A 26,326-nucleotide genomic window follows, 5' to 3' on the forward strand; every position below is an offset into this window, starting at 1 on the left:
GCTGCCCTTGAAATAAAGGAACAGATGTAGCCTATGTGAATCAGTAAATCACATAAAAGAAAAAAATCATCTTCAGAAATTACTTTCTCAAAGCAACAAAATAACTAGGGCTTTACAATGACGGTGACTAGCAGAAATATTGGGGTTATGTGAGTTGAAATCTTCCTAGAAGTCACAGAGGGTGCACAAAGGGAATTCTCAATTTTGGCACTTTAGCAAGTCTTTATTCATATAACAAATCTGATATATTTCATTCTCGATGTAGTCTATATTAAAGAGCACTTCATTTAAATAACAGGCTTTTTAAATGTAATATTGGTGCACAATTTCTACTTAAAATATCAAAGGGACGCAATACTCTTTGGGATTGCGGTTAGGCCATAGGGTGGACATAGCTGTTGCATTTCTGAACGGGCAGTTCAGAGACACCTCAGTGCGTCACTTTCCGTCGACGCTGCCTCGGGAAAGACCCTTTTCGCCGGGTGATTTTGTCGAGGGAAGCTGGGTGTTCTGTAACAGTAACTACTCGCCATCTGACCTGTCCTTCATCTGGCATCATGACATACTACAAGTTCAGCGGTTTCAGCCAGAGGTTGACAGGGTCGGCACCGGCCACCGCCTACAGTCCGCAGGTAAGCCCGGGAGTGCCCTAGTCGGACAGTGAGAGGCTGGCTACCTGGCGTTAGTGACCTTCATTAACTAACGGTGCTGCGATGGTTGACAGAACAGCGTATCCGAGAGGCCCGAGCCTAAACGTGAAAAATGTATTTCTTTGAGTTGTGTTAATGGGGATATGAATATGAATACTTTTTAATCTTGACAATGGCTTGTGTAACTAGTTAGCAGCGTCCCTCCTGTCCTCACTGAGTTGACAAGCACCTGGTTTCTTTACTTGTCAAAAGGTGCTTCAAGGAGTTGTCCTAACTTGTTTTGGTGTTGAGATAAAACTGTGTGTTCTGTTCCAGGGTCTGAGGTCTGGTTTGCCAGCAGAGCCTCCCACCATGACGTTTGCTACACCCACCAAGATGGTGTCAGAGTCAGGGGCCATGGTGGAATACCTAGGGGTGAACAAGGTGCCATACTTCCAGAGACTGTTCCAGGTACACACACTCCCCCTTTCTCTATCCTCTGAACCTTTTCCCTTTCAGGAGACTGAAAATATTTGGCATGGGTTCCCAGATCCTCAAAAGGTTATACAGCTGCACCATCGAGAGCATCCTGACTGGTTGCATCACCGCCTGGTATGGCATCTGACCGTAAGGCGCTACAGAGGGTAGTGCGAACGGCCCAGTACATCACTGGTTCCAAGCTTCCTGCCATCCAGGACCTATATAATAGGCAGTGTCAGAGGAAAACACATTAAATTGTCAGAGACTCCAGTCACCCAAGTTATAGACCATTTTCTCTGCTACCGCACGGCAAGAGGTTCCGGAGCACCAAGTCTAGGACCAAAAGGCTCCTTAACAGCTTCTAGCCCCAAGCCATAAGACTGCCACTGGACAATTTACATTGACCCCCCCCCTTCCTTTTTGTACCCTGCTGCTACTCGCTGTTTATTATCTACGCATAGTCACTTAACCCCCACCTACATGTACAAATTACCTCAACTAGCCTGTACCCCCACACACTGACTCGGTACCGGCGCCCCCTCGTTAATGTTATTCTAATTGTGTTACTATTTGTTATTCGTTTTTATTTTAGTCTACTTGATAAATATTTTCTTAACTCTTCTTGAACTGCACTGTTGGTTAAGGACTTGTAAGTAAGTATTTCGTAGTAAAGTCTACACTTGTTGTATTCGGCGCATGTGACAAATAAAGTTTGATTTGAAGCCCAAATCATACAGGGCGGTGTCCATCAACGATGTGAAGTTGTGTGTAGCGAGCATTCATTCACATACGCTGCATAACGTAAGTCAGCCATAATAAACAGTTGTATTTTCTCTCGAAATCGGAGTTCCTCGAGTTTCAGGCATAGCCCACCTAGGCTAAATGCCTATGATGGAAATCAACACTCATATGCTGCCATTGTTTTTTTTGTTGTTATACAGGTAGCCTATTTCTACTGATAAACCCTAGCCTACAGCCCAATATATTTTAAACTACAACTTTAGCATAGTATCTTCTAATTCTTTTCTACAAATGACCCACTCAATATCTAGATCTGATTCAATTCATTTGAAAGAAGGCCCTCCCCAAACATGCACTTAATTTGAACTTCATCAATCGAATTGGCTGTAAGCTACAATGGTGATAGCCTATTGACAATAAATGACTTTGACAATAAATGACATCGATAACGTGATCGCCATCTGACCTGTCCTTCATCTGGCATCATGACATACTACAAGTTCAGTTGATAAAATGTATAGAATTTCGTTGCATTCATGCATTGTTACACCGTTTATTATAAGCACTATCCTATACATAATAACACTGGCAGTCAAACTTAGCAACACTAAGTAGACACTTTTTAACTGCACATGTCACAATTCAATGTTACAGTGAACGAACAGTCTATTTTCGGGCAATGTATCAGCTAATTTGACCAGCATTGCTCCGCATAGACGCAAGGAAAAATAAACGTTCTTTCTAATTTGACACGCTATATGCTCGTGACGCCGTTGACGCTCGCGGACGGCTGTTTTCTCTTTTTCACTCCCCTGTATTATATTTCCAGCTGAGCACGCACTTAAAATAAAACTCTGCCTGTGTGATTTGTGCTTAACAGTCCTCTTTCTCTGTCCCTGCCTCAGACATCAGATGGCGTTCCAGTCCATCTGAAGAGAGGTGTCCCTGACAGACTGTTGTACCGCACCACCATGGCCCTGACAGTAGGAGGAGCACTTTACTGCCTCGTGGCCCTCTACATCGCTGCACAACCCAGGAAAACGACCTAAACCCAGTCCAGCCGTATATCCCCAGCCAAGTTCACCAGGGGTCTGTTCAGAAGGGCCCAACATTACAGAAGTGTTCAGATTCTTTATAATATTCTAGAAGTTTCACCTCACTGATGACACCCCTGGCTTGGCCCGGGATCAACTAACCCGACACCTATCACATCATCCACAGCTCGAGGACTGAAACTATACAGAGCCATTATGTTGATAATGAGGAGGAACAAAAATATGAATGTAATTATATGAGAAAGTGTGATGTCTGTCTGTCACATTTGTATAAAAATAAGTTGATAAATGTGATAAAAAGTTAAATACCCAGTGATCCTCTGTCCTTTATTGGCATGGTTCCCAAAGCAGCCATCTGTGTCTCATCTGCTCCGAGGCACAGATCTGGGGAAGGGTACCAAAATAATTCTGCAGAATTGAAAGGTCCCCAAGAACACAGTGGCCTCCATCATTCTTAAATGGAAGAAGTTTGGAACCACCAAAACTTTTCCTAGAGCTGGCTGCCCGGCCAAACTGAGTAATCGGGGAGGAAGGGTCTTGGTCAGGGAGGTGACCAAGAACCCGATGGTCACTCTGACAGAGCTCCATAGTTCCTCTGTGGAGATGGGAGACCATCTCTGCAGCACTCCAGCAATCAGGCCTTTATGGTAGAGTGGCCAGACGCAAGCCACTCCTCAGTAAAAGGCACATGACAGCCCGCTTGGAGTTAACCAAAAGGCACCTAAAGAACTCTGACCATGAGAAACAAGATTTCATTATTTGACCTGAATGCCAAGTGTCATGTCTGGAGGAAACCTGGCACCATCCCTACAGTGAAGCATGGTGGTGGCAGTGGTGGGGATGTTTTTTAGCAGTAGGGACTGGGAGACTTGTTAGGATTGAGGGAAAGATGAACAGAGCCAAGTACAGAGAGATCCTTGATGAAAACCTGCTTCGGGGCACTCAGAACCTCAGACTGGGGCGAAGGTTCACCTTCCAACAGGACAACGACCCTAAGCACACAGCCAAGACAACGCAGGAGTGGCTTCGGTACAAATCTCTGAATGTCCTTGAGTGGCCCAGCCAGAGCCCGGACTTGACCCGTGATTATTATTATTTGACCATGCTGGTCATCTATGAACATTTGAACATCTTGCCCATGTTATGTTATAATCTCCACCCGGCACAGCCAGAAGAGGACTGGCCACCCCTCATATCCTGGTTCCTCTCTAGGTTTCTTCCTAGGTTCTGGCCTTTCTAGGGTTTTTTTCATCAGCTGATATAAGAAGGGCTTTATAAATACATTTGATTGACCCTGAACCCCATCCAACCTGACAGAGCTTGAAAGGATCTGCAGAGAAGAATTGGAGAAACTCCCCAAATACAGGTGTGCCAAGCTTGTAGCGTCATACCCAAGAAGACTCGAGGCTGTAATCGCTGCCAAAAGTGCTTCAACAAAGTACTGAGTAAAGAGTGAATACTGATGTAAATGTATGTTTTTATTTGACCATTTGCAAGCATTTCTTAACTGTTTTTGCTTTGTCAATATGGGGTATTGTGTGTAGAATGAGGGGGAGAAAAAAACGATGTCATCCATTTTACAATAAGGCTGTGGCTTAACAAAATGTGGAAAAATTTAAGGGGTTTGAATACCTTTCGAATGCACTGAACAACATTGGCTCTCTCTCTGACCGACAGCTTTAGAATGGCTGTGACAGACCTATTCCCACACAGCTTTAGACTGGCTGTTACAGACCTATTCCCACACAGCTTTAGAATGGCTGTTACAGACCTATTCCCACACAGCTTTAGAATGGCTGTGACAGACCTATTCCCACACAGCTTTAGAATGGATGTGACAGACCTATTCCCACACAGCTTTAGAATGGCTGTTACGGACCTATTCCCACACAGCTTTAGAATGGCTGTGACAGACCTATTCCCACACAGCTTTAGAATGGCTGTTACAGACCTATTCCCACACAGCTTTAGACTGGCTGTGAGAGACCTATTCCCACACAGCTTTAGAATGGCTGTGACAGACCTATTCCCACACAGCTTTAGAATGGCTGTTACGGACCTATTCCCACACAGCTTTAGAATGGCTGTGACAGACCTATTCCCACACAGCTTTAGAATGGATGTGACAGACCTATTCCCACACAGCTTTAGAATGGCTGTGACAGACCTGTTCCCACACAGCTTTAGAATGGCTGTGACAGACCTATTCCCACACAGCTTTAGACAGCCTACAGACTTCTGCACCACAGGTCTGCTAGAGTAAGTGTGTGTTTCTGAAAGACCTCCGTCTGGTGCAGTCTGAGCTGCTGTTCACTTGGCTCTTGGGCGCCCTTCGTCTCTTGTGGAGGGGGTGGCCGGCTGTGGTGTTATGCCGGATGCTCCTCTTTGCCTCTATAAGCCATAGAGACATGTCAGGCTCTTTCCTCATTTTATTTGTTAAGGTTTTACATCTACAGGTTCCCTTGGCTTGGCTGCCCAGCTTATTCCACAAGGCTACACGTACAATACATCTACCCCATCTCTCCTCATCCAATCCGGTGTCTCTCCCTCCTTCACCCTTTCCCTGTGATTATGTCACGACGACCCACTACAGCTCTCTATCGTGTGTTCTATTATTCCTGCTCTTAGAGAAAGAGAACAGCATGTCAGTAACTCTACCTGTCACCAAGAAGAGGGAGAAAGACTGAGGTAAACATAGAAAAAGCAGTGTGTGTGTGTGTGTGTGGGGGGGGGGGGGGGGGGGGGGGGGTAATAAAAATGAGGGAGAGCTTGTATGATCAGACCGCTGAAGACAAATGGTCATGAAATATTAATCCCTCTATTAGAGAGAGTATTGACTCATTCCCCAGCCCATTTCAGAACCCACTCACTCCCCCTCCCCTTTTCTCCTCTTTCCCCCCACTCTCTTTCTTTCCACACACTCTCTACCCCCTTCCCTTTCTCCCTCCCCCGAACACAAGGTAAAGATTGGAGCAGTTCTCCAGGGAGGAACAAAAGACAAATTACCTTTCAGTACACAGCAACAAACACACAGCCCCGCCATAGTACAGAAAATGAATCAATGAGGTCGTGATATTGAAAGATGGCAGCTAGAGTAATTGGAGCCGTGTGTGTAATGCACAGCTGTGGCGGTCACTGTTTTGTCTGTAATTACCCAGTTACAAGCCTATTGGATCAACCATAATCAGAGGAATACAAAGACAACGTCTGTAGAGAACTAAGACTTTATTTGTCAAAAGGGGGACATCTGGAATCTTTTTTGAAGGAAACGTATTTTACAGGAGAGCCTGTCCACTCCAACAGTCCAGTAGATATTCAGATACCAATGGAATACAGCAGGATTACTACAGGGGTAATGGATCAGCTGCCTGGAGGACTGACCTATAAACCATATGCACATACAGAAATGCACACTCTCTCCCCAGTCCATCACTTCCTCACTCACTCTCTCCCCAGTCCATCACTTCCTCACTCACTCTCTCCCCAGTCCATCACTTCCTCACTCTCTCCCCAGTCCATCACACCCTCACTCACTCTCTCCCCAGTCCATCACTTCCTCACTCACTCTCTCCCCAGTCCATCACTTGATCTTGTAGGTGAGGTGTTTGCGGTGCCAGTGGATCCAGGCGGGGGCGGCGACTAGCCCAGTCAGGTAACCAATCACTGCACCCAGACTGCAGGAGACGGGCCACACCTACAGACAATTGTAGATAGAAAAACAATGTGTAGAACAGACATGGCTTGCTGATATGAAAGTAAGGAATTGTGTCAATCTTCTCATGGCCTCTCTGTGTGTGTTCTGACCTGCCAGGGCCGGTCCCAGTCCAATGGGATGGGGAAGGCTCCTAGCCAGGCTCCGACAACACTGCAGCCGACCACCACCTGTAGAGAGGTGTCCCACACCGACATGGCCCTGAAATACACACACAACTATTGTGTATTGTGGCGGCAGCATCATGTTATGGGTATGCTTGTCACAGGCAGGGACTAGGGAGTTTGTTAGGATCAACAGAAATATGAAAGGAGCAAACGTAAAACGTTACAAGAAAACCTACCCTCTGAAAACGTAATCCTATGAGAGGGTTTTATTTTTCTGCGGAACAATTACACACATTTTTATGCAAAAGACCCACCATAATGGCTTTCTAAGAGGTGCTGAGTGTTCCTGAGTGGTCTAGTTTCAGTGCTGACTTAAATCTGCTTTCTAATCAAATCAGAGACTAGGTTTAAATACTGCTGCCCATCAATGACTCCCAACCAAATTTACTGAGCCTGAGCGATGTTGACAAAACCTATGGATATTTGTTGCTCTAAGAGTTGTGCAAAGTTGGTAGAATCTTAATGAAAATGATAAACAGTGGTAATGACTGACAAAGGTGCTTCCATCTAGTATTAACTCAGGTGGGTTGAGACTTACCCAATTATGTTTCAGTTAGGTTTTTTTTTAAGTAAAGGTTGTGTAGATCTGTAGGAATAATTTTTTTCTTCTCTCTTTTTAGATTTAATTTTAAGCCAGAAAAATGTGACAAAAGTTCAAGCGGGTGTAGACTATCAATAGGCACTATGTAGATATTTAACACACAAAGCATCTTCATTGTGAAGCTTGTGATGTAGTTGTGAAGACTGCCTCCTAGTGGACATATGAGGGAGAGCAGCAGAGAGAAAGAAGGAGTTGGAGAAAGAGCTGGGCGACATGGCTTAATCTATTTTTCGATATCTCGAAAAACGTTTTTATTTTTTAACGTTTTTTAAATAAGCTTTGTTGCACAATTAATTATCAATACACTACATTTCAAACAGTCAGGAATAATCAAATGAATTCAGGTACAATTGTACCTAGGCCTAAATATAAGCCTTCAAACCTAATTTAATTATTTGATCAAAATAGTTTAACCTGCTTGTTGTTGTTGCTGCAATAAATCACTTATCTGGCTCTCAAGTCTGTCTTTGAAAATGCTATTTTTGTTACAAATGTAAGCTGAACCATGCACAACCACTAATAATGACCAACTTCTGGTAGCAGGTATAGGAAATGAACACAGGTCTCATAAACAATCTCTCAAGCACAAGCCCACCTGCTAGTGAGTAACCAGCTAATCTTTATATTAAAGCCAACTTGTATCTATTTGCTTGCTAACCAGGTAGAACAGTTGAACTGTTATGAATACACCCGCCTGTCGGTCTCCAACTGTTTGAACACCATTGCCTGTTCCTTATATAAATACGTGTTTTTATGCTCATGGCACATTTACAAAACACAGACTAGACAGCCAGCACATAACAGTCTGGCTAAAATGCTGCTAGCGGTACCACAATGCCACACGTGACAGAAACTCAGCATACAGTACATTTTTACAATCATGTTCATTGATACTCCCGTCTTGTAGGCTCTGCTCTGTTCTACATTTTGGGGAGTTGAGACATAAAAAAGGTACCTTAACAAAGTTGAAGTTCTCTATTACAGTAAAATAATGTCTCAATGTGTTTTGGTGTCCATATCAGCAAATCTGTTGGACCAAACCTCAAACGCAAATTGCGAGTTGAAACAGCTTGTTGTCAGAGAGGAAGAAGATGCTCTTTCATTGTTGTTGTTGTTGTGAGTGACAGGGGGAGGGGATTGGTGTCTATGTGCACGTGGGAAGGTGCACCGTGCACACAGCACAGACAGAGGGAAGGAGATGAGACCAATAAGACAAACACTCAGAAAAACCTAGATTCTTGCGATAAAGGTATTTGGAACTTTGCACTAATTTCGAATTATCACCCAGCCCTAGTTGGAGAGAGAGTTTGGCTAGAGAGAGAATACGAGGATCAGGAAATGCATGAGACCGAGAGAGTCAGAGGTAGATAGAGGTAGTACCCATGTCGGCTGAACACTCTTATCCAAGCCTGGACGTTGGGCCCAAGGACACAGACACACCGCAGAGTGGTTAGACTGGTCAACAACACGGCCAGAGAGAACGTCTCCAACGCAGTCCTAACACAATGAAAAGAGTCAGAAACAGACTTACAACACAATCTGACACACCCAATCTTGGCAGTTGGAAACACACATACTCTTGGCAGAACTCACTCCAGTAGCGGTGCTCCATACAGGATCACTACAGTGTGGAAGAACAGACAGGAGAGGAGCAGGTAGAGACAGGAACGTACCAACCTAGACACCTGAGGGAGCGGAAGAGGAGATTATCATCTTAAACTGTTCAGTACTGGTCTGATATAAAACTGATCATAACCTCAGATGTGTGTGTGCCTCTGTACCTTGTAGGTGATAGTGTGTTTCTTGGTGGGGGAGCTGACCCCCAGCAGCCAGAACAGGGTGATGTTGACCACGGCAACGGCCCCGGCAACAGAGTACAGCCATAGCAGGTGTGTCCCGTACACAGAGAAATCTGGCACTAGCACCGCTGGCACCACTGTCGCCATAAACACCCCTGACGCCATGATGGCGTGGCTGGACGCCATCTGTCTGATCTCCTGGTCCCACATGGTGCTAGAGAGAGGTCTGGTCAGGTCTACCTGTACTGAGATAGGAAATATTGTATTATGGTATCATGTTACATCGACTGAGAGGAAAAGACGTAGCCGTTACATGGCGAGTCCACAACCACCTGTACAATAAAGGCATGGTTAAAACATGCAGACTTTAACAGCTATTAGCACAAAACCAACTAACTAGGGAAGATACAAGCAGTGCCAGTGGATATTCTGAATCGCCTTACATTGAGAACCTCTTGCTTCAGATATGTTGCGACGTTGACGTTTTTTGGCTGCTAGCTACTGCTTTTGTGGCCTAGCTAGCTTCATCCTCAGACATATGACAGTAGCTACTATTCTAAATGAGACAAATTAACTATACGTGACAGTTTTTCTACATTTCACATAGACACGGACGATAATGTAGTGTTCATTCATCAGACTCACTCACTTCCGTAAACATGGTGCCGGGCAAGGTCAAATGCTTGGACCCACCCTACATTGACTGACATATCTGGCAGCCAATAAGGATTTACCCCACCAGGGAGATCAACGAATCAGATTCGGATGTCCCAGATGAACGGGAAGTTTACAATTTTTGTTGACACACGAGCTACACAATTAGGTACAATTTCTTAGCGAAATTGTTGATTTTTGTCTAAACAAAGAAAAGATGGTTTGCGACAATTGTAAGTACGACCTTTTCAGGATTATTCAAATTTCTGTTCGTAAAGCATGTTATAACGCTTACGTTAGAAAGCGATGCTGTGTTAGCCGATGGCAGGTATCTTAACGTTACTCTGGCTAGTTAGCTGGCTAGCTAAGGTTAGCTGATTCTGTTAATCTGAGCAACAGTATCTAGTTAGAAACTATTGCGGAAGGCTTGTTTTGTTGTTTAGTCTACGTAATTAACATGCCCTATTGTGTATCCGAGAACGAACGAGAAGTGCTTGTGTGACTCCTGCAGCTAGCAATGAATTCCCATCTCGCCCCATCTTTTTTCTTAATTTCTCCTCTATTTCATAACTTTTCTTCCTCGTCCTCTATCTCTTCTATTTTTCTCTCAGGTGAGAAGAAGCTGGGCAGGGTGATAACTCCAGACACCTGGAAGGATGGTGCGAGAAACACTACAGGTAGAGTATTGTAGTTACAGAATTTTGTATTCCAATGTTTAGAATTCTTTGATACTCATAATTCATTACAGTATTGTATTATGTTTATTAGAGAGCGGTGGGCGGAAGCTGAACGAGAACAAGGCTCTGACATCTAAGAAGGCCAGGTAAGACCGTTGTTGTTTTTGTTGAATGATGGGAGCTGGTTGATGTTGTATATGGTCATTAATATGTTACAGTAATATGATTATGTCAACAGGTTTGATCCTTATGGGAAGCCAGGAAAGTCAGGCTTTGGCATCTGCAGAATCTGCAAGAGCTCTGTTCACCAATCAGGATCTCACTACTGCCAGGGCTGTGCCTACAAGAAAGGTACTATATCTACCTAAGCACACACACCATGTTTTATTACATTTTGGTCGCTCTTTCAGAAGCAAATTGTGTGACACTTTCACCTGATAACAATCTCCCGTATCTCACTTTTTCTTTCTCAGGTATCTGTGCCATGTGTGGGAAAAAGGTTCTGGACACCAAGAACTACAAGCAGACCTCTGTCTGACAGGCTTCTGACAGGCCACCAGGAGGACCAGAGGGAGAGGGGAGGAGAAGATAGAGGGGGAGGAAGGTGTGCACGAGGAATGACGACTTTATCCTGTTGTTCAGACCCCCTGACTGTCTAAAACACTCATAGCAGAGTTGCAGTCAAGGGGTTTTTACTCTGTGTGTGTGTGTGTGTGTGTGTGTGTGTGTGTGTGTGTGTGACAGATGTGGAGCAGGGTTTCCCTCCCTGTTGTAAAGCTCCTATAATTTTCAGCTTTGTAGCAGCAATACGTGGCCAGCACTGTTCCACAAACCAAATCGGAGGCTACTTTTAGTTTTAATAGCTGAACTGATGGTTTCTCTCCTGTTGTGTCAAATCTGCTCTGATACAGGAGTTTCCTTTTATTGATTCTTTGTGAATTATATCAAGTGTTATGTTTGAGTGCATTAAAATATTAAATATGTAATGGCAATGACATGATTATTTATTATTATTCATTAATTAAGATTAATTATTTATTAGACCAAAACATTACAACAAGTATGTCTGTTCAGTGTACATGGTCTTGTTCAGTAGGCATGATCACAAGTCATTACCCTCTTCTGTCTTGCCGTGTTCACGTGCTCGTCGTTTTCTCTGAGATTTCTGACTTTCTAACTGGTTTAACGCGGCACATGTATAACTACAACCAGCTAGCTTGTCGGAAATGTCTTGAGTTTCCTAATTCCGACTAGCACGTGAACGTGGGATCTCTGTCAGCTCTATGCCCCACAGCGATTGGTTTAGAACCTCTGTCATCATCATGATGTGACACAGCATGCTGTAACTGTCTGTGCAACCCAGGGTCAGGTTAGAGAACAGAGGTTGGCTAAGTCATTGACATTTAAATGTCCTGTCTGCCCTCAGGCTCTCCACTCTACCCCACCATACACACATCCAGCCTGTTACACAAAAAGGAAGTGCCAAACCACTACTGTCGTAGTGATATCGTTTTATTGAGAACACACATGATTTATGAAAACAAATATGGCAACATAGAGAGGAAAACATTGTTGCACATATTAAGAAATTAACACAGTATAGAAAACATTAGGAATACCTTCCTAATATTGAGTTGCACCCACTTTTGCCCTCAGAGCAGCCTCAATTTGCCAGAGCAGGGACAACAAGGTGTCGAAATATTCCACAGAGATACTGGCCCATGTTGACTCCAATGCTTCCCATAGTTGTGTCAAGTTGGCTGGATGTCCTTTGGGTGGTGGACCATTCTTGATACACGCAGGAAACTGTTGAGCGTGAAACACCCAGCAGGGGTGTAGTTCTTGACACTCAAACCAGTGTGCCTGGCACCTACTACCATACCCCGTTAAAAGGCACTTCAATCTTTTGTCTTTCCCATTCACCCTCCGAATGGCACACATACACAATCCATTATCTCAAGGATTAAAAATCCTTCTTTAACCTGTCTCCTTTGTACACTCAGTGCATCTATAGTAGGACATTTTGGCTTATAAACTAGTGTGTGTGTGTGGGGGGGGGGGTGATAAAGCCTATTTGTGGGAACAACAATCTGAAATTCATAGATTAGGGCCTAATTTCTTTATCTAAATTGAGTGATTTCTTTCTATGAACTGTAACTCAATACAGTCTTTGAAATTGTTGCATGTTGCGTTTATATTTTTGTTCAGTATATTTATGTACAGTATAATTTTTTAAGATTGTCAGGTTTCTAACTGAGGCTAGCTGAAGGCACCAATTTTTTCACACACACACACAACATGCAGGTGGTCACGTTCGACTGTTGATCTTCTGAACCCCACGCATCACTAGACACATGTGCACGCACAGACACACACATCATTATAATATACACACCTACACCAGAAAAGCCATGTTTCTCTCTCATGGATAACATGTGATTAACATGTGATTAACATGTGATTTGTCAGTCCAGAACTCCAAGCAGCTTAAAGCAATTTGAAACACATTCCGAGTTGAGTGAGAGAGAGAGAGTGTGAAGTACTCACACTGCCTCTATAACCACGGGAACTCCAGCTGGCTGTAGTGCCTCAGATATCGCCATGGCAATCTGCTTGGTCAGATGCTCCTGTACTGTTGAGGGGAACAGTGCACATGCATAGAATGTTGGATATTTGTTACAGTAATGTTCTAAGGTAATATGTGTATGTATATGTCCTTTGTACCATATGCACTATGTATGTGTATGTAAATTAGCGTGTGTGATATTTCCGTTTTTTATTTTTAATACATTTGCAAAGATTTCTTTAACCTGTTTTTGCTTTGTCATTATGGGGTATTGTGTGTCAATTGATGAAGGGGGGAAAAAATATTTCATCAATTTTAGAATAAGGCTGTAACGTAAGAAAATGTGGGAAAAGTCAAGGGGTCTGAACACTTTCCCGAATACGCTGTATTCTGTTTGAAGAAGTTTGGAACCACCAAGACTCTTCCTAGATGAGCAATAGGGGATGAATGGCCTTGGTCAGCGAGGTGACCAATAACCCGATGGGCAGTCTGATAGAGCTTCAGTGGTTACTCCACCAATCAGGCCTTAATGGTAGAGTGGCCAGAGAGAAACCACTCCTCAGTAAAAGGCACATGACAGCCCGCTTGGAGTTTGCCAAAAGCCACCTAAAGGACACTCAGACCATGAGAAATAAGATTCAAGATTCAAGTACAGAGCGATCCTTGATGAAAACCTGCTCCAGAACGCTCAGGACCTCAGAAAGGACAACAACCCTAAGCACACAGTCAAGACAATGCAGGAGTGGCTTCAGGACAAGTCTGTGAATATTCTTGAGCGGCCCAGCCAGGGCCGGGACTTGAAAATAGCTGTGCAGCAACGCACCCCATCCAACCTTACAGAGCTTGAGAGGATCTGCAGAGAAGAATTGGAGAAACTCCCCAAATACAGGTGTGCCAAGGTTGTAGACTTGAGGTTGTAATCACTGTCAAACTTCAACAAAGTACTGAGTAAAGGGTCTGAACAGTTATGTAAATGTCAGATTTCTGTGTTTTATTTTTTATAAAATTAGCTAACATTTTTTTTAAACATGTTTTTGCTTTGTCATTATGGGGTACTGTGTGAATATTGATGAGGGAAAAACACATTTTTCATACATTTTAGAATACGGCTGTAACGTAACAAAATGCAGTGTTGTAAAGTACTTAAGTAAAAATACTTTAAAGTACTACTCACAGTTTTTAACGATTGCTAACACACTGAAAGTGAATGCTCAGACAAAAGCATCAAAACCTTAACTTTTGGAACTATGCCTTAAACAAAGGCACCAAAAGTCCAAACACATTTTCTGCTTTGCAATTTGTTTGCAATTCTGCAACACGCTGGCAAAACACTACACATGGTTTCTTACATTAGACACTTCGTTCAAGAATGATATTTCTTGCAATCAGTTGGAAAACACACATACCTGAAATTTGCAACACCCCCACACACACATGAAAACATTTATACAGTAATTGAACACCAACTAGTCTGAGCCTTAGCACTATAAATAGACCTCAGGTAAGCTCACCTCTTTTGTGAGAACTTTGCAAACATGGAGGCAGCGAGAGGAAGAGGGAGAGGTAGAGGGTGAGGGAGAGAGATACAAGGACAAAGAAGGGGACCAGGCAATAGATGGAGACATATTTCTGACGACATAAGGGCCACTTTGCTGGACCATGTCATAAATCATGGCCTGATGTTGAGGGAGGCTGGACAGAGAGTCCAGCCCAACCTGAGTCGCTACACGGTAGCATCCATAATACAGACATTAAGACTGGAGAACAGGTATGTCTTCGACTTTCTACACTAGACTGTAATTGTTGCACATCATTCTGCATCAACGTACAATACAATGTATTCCTACAATAGTAGGTCTATGCTCCCCAGTGATATATATTTTTTTTGGTATAGTGCTGTGAAGTACATGTAATATAGTTTTGATGTTACTGTGTACAGTATGTTAAAAATAACCTAACCGATGACATGATATTCGTGCATTTTCTACAGAACTGCCAGACGACCTCCTGAGGGTGGACGGCAACGTCTGTTCACCATGAACAGGAACTGGCCATTATCAATCTAGGTGTTGGCTAACACCACCATCCGCCTACATCAACTACGAGAGCAAATCATCGCAGATCACACAACATTCCATAATATCAACCGTGTCAGTAGATCGACACTCTGCCACATCTTACGTCAACACCAACTTACGATTGTAACGGCTTTCTTCCTGGGAAGGAGAGGCGGACCAAAACGCAGCGTGGTTATAGTTCATGGTTCTTTAATAAGAGACATTTAACATGAACTAACTACAAAACAATAAACGTGAAAACCGAAACAGTCCTAACTGGTGCAGAAAACACAAAGACAGGAAACAACCACCCACAAAACCCAACACAAAACAGGCTACCTAAATATGGTTCCCAATCAGAGACAATGACTAACACCTGCCCCTGATTGAGAACCATATCAGGCCAAACATAGAAATAGACAAACTAGACACACAACATAGAATGCACACCCAGCTCACGTCCTGACTAACACTAAAACAAGGAAAACACACAAGAACTATGGTCAGAACGTGACAGTACCCCCCTCCCCCCCCTCCCCCCCAAGGTGCGGACTCCGACCGCACAACCTAAACCTATGGGGGAGGGTCTGGGTGGGCATCTGTCCGCGGTGGCGGCTCTGGCGCTGGACGTGGACCCCACTCCATCATTGTCTTAGTTCACCTCCTTAGCGTCCTTTGAGTGGCGACCCTCGCCGCTGACCTTGGCCTAGGAACCCTAACAAAGGGCTCCACTGGACTGAGGGGCAGCTCCGGACTGAGGGGCAGCTCGGGACTGAGGTAGCTCAAGACTGAGGGGTAGCTCATGACCGAGGGGTAGCTCAGGACCGAGGGGCAGCTCAGGACCGAGGGGTAGCTCAGGACCGAGGGGTAGCTCAGGACCAAGAGGTAGCTCAGGACCGAGAGGTAGCTCAGGACCGAGAGGCAGCTCAGGCTGGTTGACGGCTCCCGCAGCTTCTGGCTGACTGGCGGGTCTGGCAGATCCTGGCTCACTGACGGCTCTGGCAGATCCTGGCTGACTGGCGGCTCTGGCAGATCCTGGCTGACTGGCGGCTCTGGAAGATCCTGGCTGACTGGCGGCTCTGGTAGATCCTGGCTGACTGGCGGCTCTGGCGGCTCCATGCTGACTGGCGGCTCTGGAAGATCCTGGCTGACTGGCGGCTTTGGAAGATCCTGACTGACTGGCGGCTCTGGCGGCTCCATGCTGACTGGCGGCTCTGGTGGCTCATGACAGACGGGAGACTTTAGCGGCTCTGGACAGACGGGAGACTCTAGCGGCTCTGGACAGACGGGAAACTCTAGCGGCTCTGGACAGACGGGAGACTCTAGCGGCTCTGGACAGATGGGAGACTCTAGCGGCTCTGGACAGACGGGAGACTCTAGCGGCTCATGACAGACGGGAGACTTTAGCGGCTCTGGACAGATGGGAGACTCTAGCGGCTCTGGACAGATGGGAGACTCTAGCGGCTCTGGACAGACGGGAGATTCTAGCAGACGGGAGACTCTGGTTTGGGTCAGACACATTCAGTCAAAACTACAGGCCAGGCAAGGCAGGTGCCCCTGCCACATGCTGCTTTGTCTGAATGTATCTATGCAGTGCCAATGTATCTATGCAGTGCCATTACTGTATTACAGTATAGTACAGTGACACTTACTTGCACATAGTCATAGCAAAGGTGAATGTCCCTGGGCAGATGGGAACACACTAACACTCCAGTAACCCACATGAACACTCCAGTAACCCACACTAACACTACAGTAACCCACACTAACACTACAGTAACCCACACTAACACTCCAGTAACCAACACTAACACTCCAGTAACCCACACTAACACTCCAGTAACCCACACTAACACTCCAGTAACCCACACTAACACTCCAGTAACCCACACTAACACTCCAGTAACCAACACTAACACTCCAGTAACCAATGTTAACACTCCAGTAACCCACACTAACACTCCAGTAACCCACACTAACACTCCAGTAACCAACACTAACACTCCAGTAACCAACACTAACACTCCAGTAACCAACACTAACACTCCAGTAACCCACACTAACACTCCAGTAACCCACACTAACACTCCAGTAACCCACACTAACACTCCAGTAACCAACACTAACACTCCAGAAACCCACACTAACACTCCAGTAACCCACAGTAACACTCCAGAAACCCACACTAACACTCCAGAAACCCACACTAACACTCCAGTAACCCACACTAACACTCCAGTAACCCACACTAACACTCCAGTAACCAACACTAACACTCCAGTAACCCACACTAACACTCCAGTAACCCACACAAACACTCCAGAAACCCACACTAACACTCCAGTAATCCACACTAACACTCCAGTAACCCACACTAACACTCCAGAAACCCACACTAACACTCAGGTAACACTAAAGGCGTCAGCATGCTTCAGTTCCGCTGAACCGAACGATGGGCTCACATACTCCCTTAAAAGACCTTCACTTGAAAAATTAGAAAAAAAGTGGCAATAGTACTGTTTGTCCATTTTGGGATGCCGTAGCCAGTATACTCTTCCTCAAAATTGTCCCAATTTATCATAAGAAATTCTTAGAAATCTGTTATTAATTTTGCCTAGTTTTACATCTAGGATGTTTGTTACAGTATTTCTCATGAAAACGAGTCGTCTCTCATTGAATGACATACTTTATTGAAGAAACCCAACTGTTGACCAGTCTTCCACGAATGGGCATAGACTTCGGCTACCGACTTCGGCTTGCCTCAAGAAAATATTTTGTGCCCGAACAGCAGAAGTCCAAAACTAACACAAACTAACAAAATGTAGTCATAATATATATACAAACTCTTCCGAACTGTTTTGGCTGAGAAGAATGTGGACGCCTTAAGCTCTCTCACCTCCAACCACCTGTTAGTCAACTTCTGGTCTGTGAACCAGCAGCATGTGATGTTGCTGACTGCTCCGCTCTCCTGGAGCAGTACAGAAGGAGAAGGAGGGAGTTTAGGTTCCAGGAGGTCCGGTTTGACACTCGAATGACATGGGCGGAACATGTTAACGGAGAAGTTGTCAAAAGAATGAACATATTGAATGTGATGCCTTGCCTGTCAGGAATGGAATGGGGGGCAGATGGAGTAGAGAGATGTTGCAGACAGCAGAGAGGAACGTAGTTCATATACACAGTATTATATGATATTATCATCTGTGTTGCCATGGCATTGGTTACCCTGGCAACATTAAGAGGGCAGATCTGTCATTTCTCACTGTAAATAAATATGACACACACACAAACACCAAGTCGAACACAGAACGTGTAGAGAACTTCACCAACAAATCAAAATCTATGTTATATTTACCTCTGAGTTGCAGCATTACGCTATGTCATCCAAACAAGCACACACACACACACACACACACACACACACACACACACACACACACACACACGTCATAATAGTTCTCACTTTTCTTCTCGTTCTCCCGGGAATCTGACCCAGTTTGAGGATTTTCTATTTGGAGGGGCTGAGGGAAGTGGGGCTGGATCAGCGGGGGGTTCAAATCAAATCAAATCAAATGTATTTATATAGCCCTTCGTACATCAGCTGATATCTCAAAGTGCTGTACAGAAACCCAACCTAAAACCCCAAACAGCAAGCAATGCAGGTGTTGAAGCACGTTGGCTAGGAAAAACTCTCTCGAAAGGCCAAAACCTAGGAAGAAACCTAGAGGGGAACCAGGCTATGAGGGGTGACCAGTCCTCTTCTGGCTGTACCGGGAGGAGATTATAACAGAACATGGCCAAGATGTTCAAATGTTCATAAATGACCAGCATGGTCAAATAATAGGTCTGGGACAGGTGACACGTCCGGTGAACAGGTCAGGATTCCATAGCCGCAGGCAGAACAGTTGAAACTGGAGCAGCAGCACGGCCAGGTGGACTGGGGACAGCAAAGAGTCATCATGTCAGGTAGTCCTGAGGCATGGTCCTAGGGCTCAGGTCCTCAGAGAGAGAGAAAGAGAGAAAGAGAGAATTAGAGAGAGCATACTTAAATTCACACAGGCCACCGGATAAGAAAGGAGAAGTAGTCCAGATATAACAAACTGACCCTAGGCCCCCGACACATAAATTACTGCAGCATAAATACTGGAGGCTGAGACAGGAGGGGTCAGGAGACACTGTGGCTCCATCCGATGATAACCCAGGACAGTGCCAAACAGGAAGGATATAACCCCACCCACTTTGCCAAAGCACAGCCCCCACACCACTAGAGGGATATATTCAACCACCAACTTACCATCCTGAGACAAGGCCGAGTATAGCCCACAAAGATCTCCGCCACGGCACAACCCAAGGGGGGGCGCCAACCCAGACAGGAAGATCACATCAGTGACTCAACCCACTCAAGTGACGCACCCCTCCTAGGGACGGCATGAAAGAGCCAGTGACTCAGCCACTGTAATAGGGTTAGAGGCAGAGAATCCCTGTGGAAAGAGGGGAACCGGTCAGGCAGAGACAGCAAGGGCGGTTCGTTGCTCCAGAGCCTTTCCGTTCACCTTCACACTCCCGGGCCAGACTACACTCAATCATATGACCCACTGAAGAGATGAGTCTTCAGTAAAGACTTAAAGGTTGAGACCGAGTTTGTGTCTCTCACATGGGTAGACAGACCATTCCATAAAAATGGAGCTCTATAGGAGAAAGCCGTGCCTCCAGCTGTTTGCTTAGAAATTCTAGGGACAATTAGGAGGCCTGCGTCTTGTGACTGTAGCGTACGTGTAGGTATGTACGGCAGGACCAAATCAGAGAGATAGGTAGGAGCAAGCCCATGTAATGCTTTGTAGGTTAGCAGTAAAACCTTGAAATCAGCCCTTGCCTTGACAGGAAGCCAGTGTAGGGAGGCTAGCACTGGAGTAATATGATCAATTTTTTGGGTTCTAGTCAGGATTCTAGCAGCCGTATTTAGCACTAACTGAAGTTTATTCAGTGCTTTATCCGGGTAGCCGGAAAGTAGAGCAGTGCAGTAGTCTAACCTAGAAGTAACAAAAGCATGGATTAATTTTTCTGCATCATTTTTGGACAGAAAGTTTCAGAGTTTTGCAATGTTATGTAGATGGAAAAAAGCTGTCCCCGAAACAGTCTTGATATGTTCGTCAAAAGAGAGATCAGGGTCCAGAGTAACGCCGAGGTCCTTCACAGTTTTATTTGAGACAACTGTACAACCATTAAGATTAATTGTCAGATTCAACAGAAGATCTCTTTGTTTCTTGGGACCTAGAACAAGCATCTCTGTTTAGTCCGAGTTTAAAAGTAGAACGTTTGCAGCCATCCACTTCCTTATGTCTGAAACATAGGCTTCTAGCGAGGGCAATTTTGGGGCTTCACCATGTTTCATTGAAATGTACAGCTGTGTGTCATCCGCATAGCAGTGAAAGTTAACATTATGTTTTCGAATGACATCCCCAAGAGGTAAAATATATAGTGAAAACATTAGTGGTCCTAAAACGGAACCTTGAGGAACACCGAAATTTACAGTTGATTAGGACAAACAATTCACAGAGCCAAACTGATATCTTTCCGACAGATAAGATCTAAACCAGGCTAGAACTTGTCCGTGTAGACCAATTTTGGTTTCCAATCTCTCCAAAAGAATGTGGTGATTGATGGTATCAAAAGCAGAACTAAGGTCTAGGAGCACGAGGACAGATGCAGAGCCTCGGTCTGATGCCATTAAAAGGTAATTTACCACCTTCACAAGTGCAGTCTCAGTGCTATGTTGTGGTCTTACGGTTGGCTGTCGGTGCTGATGGATAGTGAGTGGTGGGCGTAGGTTATGTGGACGTGTAAATTCCCTGACGGAGAGATGTAACTTAGTCTGACCTAAAGAATGTCTGTTACCACAGGGCGACAACACTGATTACTTAAGACAGGTGGGTTTGTGTGTAAGAGAGAGACAGAGAGAGAGAGAGAGAGAGAGAGGGAGAGAGAGAGACAGAGAGAGAGAGAGAGAGAGAGAGAGAGAGAGAGAGAGAGAGAATGTGAGTGAGAATGTGAGTGAGTGCGGGCGAAAGGGAGTGTGTGTATATATTGCACGTGTGTGTGCTTATGTATAATCTGGTGGTGTGTTGCTGTCAGTAATAAAGACGTGACCCCAGGACCTCAAATGACTGCTACGGACCAGGAAAGGAGAGGCCAACAATGCCTGCGTTCTGCCTGAACGAGACAAACAGGTAACACACACCAAGGTGCCTCGTGCCTGTCGGTGCCCTTCGGTCTGAGATGCAGCAGTGTCATAAACCAGCATGCATTTCCATTAGTAGAGCTCTTTGTATAACTCCACTGCTTGCGGGTAATCTGACCGTTGCTGCCCAACACAAAACACACTCCATTTACAGTATAGTGTGTCTGTGTGTGTTCCAGGTAGCCACGTCGTGTTTGGCAGAAGTGATTTGTTACTTGGAACTGCTGTCTGACCAATCAAACTTCAGCTCCTTCAGCTTGACCTCAGCCAGTGCATGAGACAGGACAACGCTGCTGTACAGGCCCTCAACCTCTTCAAGGAAAGTGTGTGTGGCTGCACAATTTAGCCATAGAGCCCTCAACAGTGACGGCATAGTGAGTAAACATGGCAGTTCAGGGTAACACCAAAGATTGTGCCCTCTCTTCTGCTGCCACCTTCATGTCTTTCCTATCACTAGAAATGCTATAGTGTTGTGTGTGTGTGTAGATTTTTAGCTTTTCAACTCGGGGATTCGATCTAACAACCTTTCAGTTACTGGCCCAATGCTCTAACCACTAGCCTGACTGACTGACTGACTGATTCTCACACACACAAGTTTGAACAGTGCTCGGCAACACTGCAGGACTGTTACCATGGGTCAGACCCCTGCCCTTCTGGTGTCACACACAATGCTGAGGGGAGGATGGGCTCATAATCATGTCTGGAACGGAGCAAATGGAATGGTTTAAAACGCATAGAAACCATGTGTAAGATGTATTTGATACCATTCCACTGATTCCGCTCCAGCCATTACCACGAGCCCATCCTCCCCAATTAGGGAGCCACCAACCTTCTGTGAAACACACTGTCGAAGATGTACACACACACACACACTAACTCTCTAGCACCATCCTATGTTATGTGAAGGCGCCAGATGCTGTAGAAGGAAGTGTTGATCTCACCGCTCAGAGACCTGCGGGCTGACTTCAAGTACAGAGAGATGATACAACAACGGATATAAACCAGGTAAAGAGTGTGTGTGTGTGTGTGTGTGTGTGTGTGTGGAGAACCATGGGTTCCTGGTGAAGGCGTCGTTTGACACGGTGCTCTCTGAGCTGAGGGAGAAGATGAACACACTGGAACAGCCTGCAGACGGAACAGCACAGCACATGAACTGGACACACACACAATTTAATAGTGTTTTTATATGTAGGTCTGGATGCTGAAGAGGAGGAGTCTGACAGCGTGTTGGGGTTTTACCTGAAGGTGACCTGTAAAGAGGAGTCTGACAGCGTGTTGGGTTTTACCTGAAGGTGACCTGTAAAGAGGAGTCTGACAGCTTGTTGGGTTTTACCTGAAGGTGACCTGTAAAGAGGAGTCTAACAGCGTGTTGGGTTTTACCTGAAGGTGACCTGTAAAGAGGAGTCTAACAGCGTGTTGGGTTTTACCTGAAGGTGACCTGTAAAGAGGAGTCTAACAGCGTGTTGGGTTTTACCTGAAGGTGACCTGTAAAGAGGAGTCTGACAGCGTGTTGGGTTTTACCTGAAGGTGACCTGTAAAGAGGAGTCTAACAGCGTGTTGGGTTTTACCTGAAGGTGACCTGTAAAGAGGAGTCTGACAGCGTGTTGGGTTTTACCTGAAGGTGACCTGTAAAGAGGAGTCTGACAGCGTGTTGGGTTTTACTTGAAGGTGACCTGTAAAGAGGAGTCTGACAGCGTGTTGGGTTTTACCTGAAGGTGACCTGTAAAGAGGAGTCTGACAGCGTGTTGGGTTTTACCTGAAGGTGACCTGTAAAGAGGAGTCTGACAGCGTGTTGGGTTTTACCTGAAGGTGACCTGTAAAGAGGAGAGGAGTCTGACAGCGTGTTGGGGTTTTACCTGAAGGTGACCTGTAAAGAGGAGTCTGACAGCGTGTTGGGTTTTACCTGAAGGTGACCTGTAAAGTGGAGTCTGACAGTGTGTTGGGTTTTACCTGAAGGTGACCTGTAAAGAGTCTGACAGCGTGTTGGGGTTTTACCTGAAGGTGAACCGGTGAAGAGGACTCTGACAGCGTGTTGGGTTTTACCTGAAGGTGACCTGTAAAGTGGAGTCTGACAGCGTGTTGGGTTTTACCTGAAGGTGACCTGTAAAGTGGAGTCTGACAGCGTGTTGGGTTTTACCTGAAGGTGACCTGAAAAGAGGAGTCTGACAGCGTGTTGGGTTTTACCTGAAGGTGACCTGTAAAGTGGAGTCTGACAGCGTGTTGGGTTTTACCTGAAGGTGACCTGTAAAGTGGAGTCTGACAGCGTGTTGGGTTTTACCTGAAGGTGACCTGAAAAGAGGAGTCTGACAGCGTGTTGGGTTTTACCTGAAGGTGACCTGTAAAGAGGAGTCTGACATCGTGTTGGGTTTTACCTGAAGGTGACCTGTAAAGAGGAGTCTGACAGCGTGTTGGGTTTTACCTGAAGGTGACCTGTAAAGAGGAGAGGAGTCTGACAGCGTGTTGGGTTTTACCTGAAGGTGACCTGTAAAGAGGAGAGGAGTCTGACAGCGTGTTGGGGTTTTACCTGAAGGTGACCTGTAAAGAGTCTGACAGCGTGTTGGGTTTTACCTGAAGGTGACCTGTAAAGAGGAGAGGAGTCTGACAGCGTGTTGGGTTTTACCTGAAGGTGACCTGTAAAGAGTCTGACAGCGTGTTGGGTTTTACCTGAAGGTGACCTGTAAAGAGGAGTCTGACAGCGTGTTGGGTTTTACCTGAAGGTGACCTGTAAAGAGGAGAGGAGTCTGACAGCGTGTTGGGTTTTACCTGAAGGTGACCTGTAAAGAGTCTGACAGCGTGTTGGGTTTTACCTGAAGGTGACCTGTAAAGAGGAGTCTGACAGCGTGTTGGGGTTTTACCTGAAGGTGACCTGTAAAGAGGAGAGGAGTCTGACAGCGTGTTGGGTTTTACCTGAAGGTGACCTGTAAAGAGGAGAGGAGTCTGACAGCGTGTTGGGTTTTACCTGAAGGTGACCTGTAAAGAGGAGTCTGACAGCGTGTTGGGTTTTACCTGAAGGTGACCTGTAAAGAGGAGTCTGACAGCGCGTTGGGTTTTACCTGAAGGTGACCTGTAAAGAGGAGAGGAGTCTGACAGCGTGTTGGGTTTTACCTGAAGGTGACCTGTAAAGAGGAGTCTGACAGCGTGTTGGGGTTTTACCTGAAGGTGACCTGTAAAGAGGAGAGGAGTCTAAGCAACAATAAGTTCCCTATGCTGGACGTACAGAAGAACAGAGTCCGGTTCAGCAACAGGTCTGTCGCACAAACACAAAATGTGCCCCGCAATATGATCACTTTCTGTGTGTGTGTGTGTGTGCAGTCAGCTGAGTTCTCTGAATGAGGAGTATGAGGCTCACAATGCCATCGCCTCGGGTGAGAACAAACACACACTCTGCAACTTCCTATCAGTACAATTTTAATTAGAATTAGAGATCCATGTTGGAATTGAATCTCCTATCTATTCCCTGTTGCCCCCCCCCCCCCCTTTTAAACTATGTCCTTTGACCTCCCCAGGCTATGTGGACCCCCTGCAGTCGTTGAGTGATGTCGTCGCCCAGCTGGATGCAGTGATCGGCTTCTCTGTGGCCTCTATCTCCACCCCATCCCCTACACCAGGCTGGCTGTGGACTGCAGGGGTCTAGAGTTCCAACAGGCCATGCCCAACCTGCCTGGAGTCAAGACACAGCCTTCATAGAGCAGAGCTTATACAGTGCCTTCAGAAAGTATTCAGACCCATTGACCTTTTTCACATTTTGTTACTTTACAGCATTATTTTAAAATTGATTACAATTGTTTTTTTTCTCTCAATCTAAACACAATACTCCATAATGACAAAGCAAAATCAGCTTGGCCGGGCAGTTTCTATACATTTTTGCTCATTTATTAAAATTGGCTGTGTGCTTAGGGTGTTGTCTTGTTGGAAGAAAAACCTTCGCCCCAGTCTGAGGTCCTGAGGCTTCTGGAGCAGGTTTTCATCAAGGATCTCTCTGTACTTTGCTTCGTTTATCTTTCCCTCAATCCTGACTAGTCTCCCAGTCCTGCGGTTGTTTCACCGTAGAGATGGTGCGAGGTTTCCTCCAAACATGACGCTTGGCATTCAGGCCAAAGAGTTCAATCTTGCTTTCATCAGACCAGAGAATCCTCTTTCTCATGGTCTGAGAGTCTTTAGGTGCCCTTTGACAAACTCCAAGTGGGCTGCCATGTGCCTTTTTTACTAAGGAGTGGCTTCCGTCTGGTCACTCTACCATATAAAGGCCTGATTAGTGGAGTGCTGCAGAGATGGTTGTCCTTCTGGAAGGTTCTCCCATCTCCACAGAGGAACTCTAGAGCTCTGCCAGAGTGATAATCGGGTTCTTGGTCACCTCCCTGACCAAGGCCCTTCTCTCCGATTGCTCAGTTTGGCCAGGCGGCCAGCTCTAGGAAGAGTCTTGGTGGTTCCAAACTTCTTCCATTTAAGAATGATGGAGGCCACTGTGTTTTTGGGGACCTTCAATGCTGCAGAAATGTTTTGGTACCCTTCCTCAAATCTGTGCCTCGACAACATCCTGTTTCGGAGCTCTACGGATAATTCCTTCGACCTCATGGCTTAGTTTTTGCTCTGACATAAACTGTGTGACCGTATATACAGGTGTGTGCCTTTCCAAATCATGTCCAATCAATTTAATTTACCACAGGTGGACTCCAATCAAGTTGTAGAAACGTCTCAAAGATGATCAATGGAAACAGGATGCACCTGAGCTCAATTTCGATTCTCATAGTGAAGGGTCTGAATAGTTAAGTAAATAAGGTGTTTCAGTTGTCTCCCTTTTTATTGATTCCATTTTCGAATAAGGCTGTAATGTAACAAAATGTGGAAAAAGTCAAAAGTCTGAATACTTTCCGAATGCACCGTATATCATCACACACACAGTGCTCTGTTTGTCTGTGTGTAGAAGATGGGGGTGAACACTTCTACATGAAC

General features: G+C 45.4%; 3 protein-coding genes across 6 annotated transcripts; 2 read left to right on the top strand and 1 right to left on the bottom strand.

Moving 5' to 3' along the window:
• The first annotated feature begins 438 nt into the window (after nucleotides 1-438).
• cox7a2l (cytochrome c oxidase subunit 7A2 like) lies at nucleotides 439-3,217 on the top strand. The gene is made up of 3 exons (XM_021564793.3): nucleotides 439-632; nucleotides 966-1,100; nucleotides 2,756-3,217. Exons 1-3 carry the CDS (start codon nucleotides 558-560, stop codon nucleotides 2,897-2,899), a joined length of 354 nt encoding a protein of 117 aa, XP_021420468.1. The 5' UTR covers nucleotides 439-557; the 3' UTR covers nucleotides 2,900-3,217.
• A 2,896-nt stretch (nucleotides 3,218-6,113) lies between these two features.
• Nucleotides 6,114-9,894, bottom strand: LOC110491389 (GPI ethanolamine phosphate transferase, stabilizing subunit). 4 transcript variants are annotated; one of them, XM_021564794.3, is made up of 6 exons: nucleotides 9,834-9,894; nucleotides 9,167-9,429; nucleotides 8,979-9,070; nucleotides 8,766-8,882; nucleotides 6,710-6,818; nucleotides 6,114-6,599 (listed from the first exon to the last, which is right to left on the bottom strand). In XM_021564794.3, exons 1-6 carry the CDS (start codon nucleotides 9,892-9,894, stop codon nucleotides 6,486-6,488), a joined length of 756 nt encoding a protein of 251 aa, XP_021420469.2. In that variant the 3' UTR covers nucleotides 6,114-6,485. The 4 variants fall into 4 exon arrangements, with proteins under 4 accessions (XP_021420469.2, XP_090058027.1, XP_021420472.2 ...); XM_090201901.1 differs by having other exon boundaries at nucleotides 9,167-9,424; nucleotides 9,834-9,874; XM_021564797.3 differs by having other exon boundaries at nucleotides 9,167-9,424; nucleotides 9,628-9,864.
• A 30-nt stretch (nucleotides 9,895-9,924) lies between these two features.
• LOC110491390 (cysteine-rich PDZ-binding protein) lies at nucleotides 9,925-11,507 on the top strand. Its single transcript, XM_021564798.3, has 5 exons — nucleotides 9,925-10,071; nucleotides 10,450-10,515; nucleotides 10,607-10,661; nucleotides 10,754-10,866; nucleotides 10,989-11,507. The coding sequence occupies exons 1-5, from the start codon at nucleotides 10,056-10,058 to the stop codon at nucleotides 11,051-11,053; spliced, it is 315 nt and encodes a 104-aa protein (XP_021420473.1). The 5' UTR covers nucleotides 9,925-10,055; the 3' UTR covers nucleotides 11,054-11,507.
• Nucleotides 11,508-26,326: the final 14,819 nt, after the last annotated feature.

Source organism: Oncorhynchus mykiss, chromosome 16, assembly GCF_057628025.1.
Source record: "Oncorhynchus mykiss isolate SJ-2025 chromosome 16, ASM5762802v1, whole genome shotgun sequence".
Classification (NCBI taxonomy): domain Eukaryota; kingdom Metazoa; phylum Chordata; class Actinopteri; order Salmoniformes; family Salmonidae; genus Oncorhynchus; species Oncorhynchus mykiss.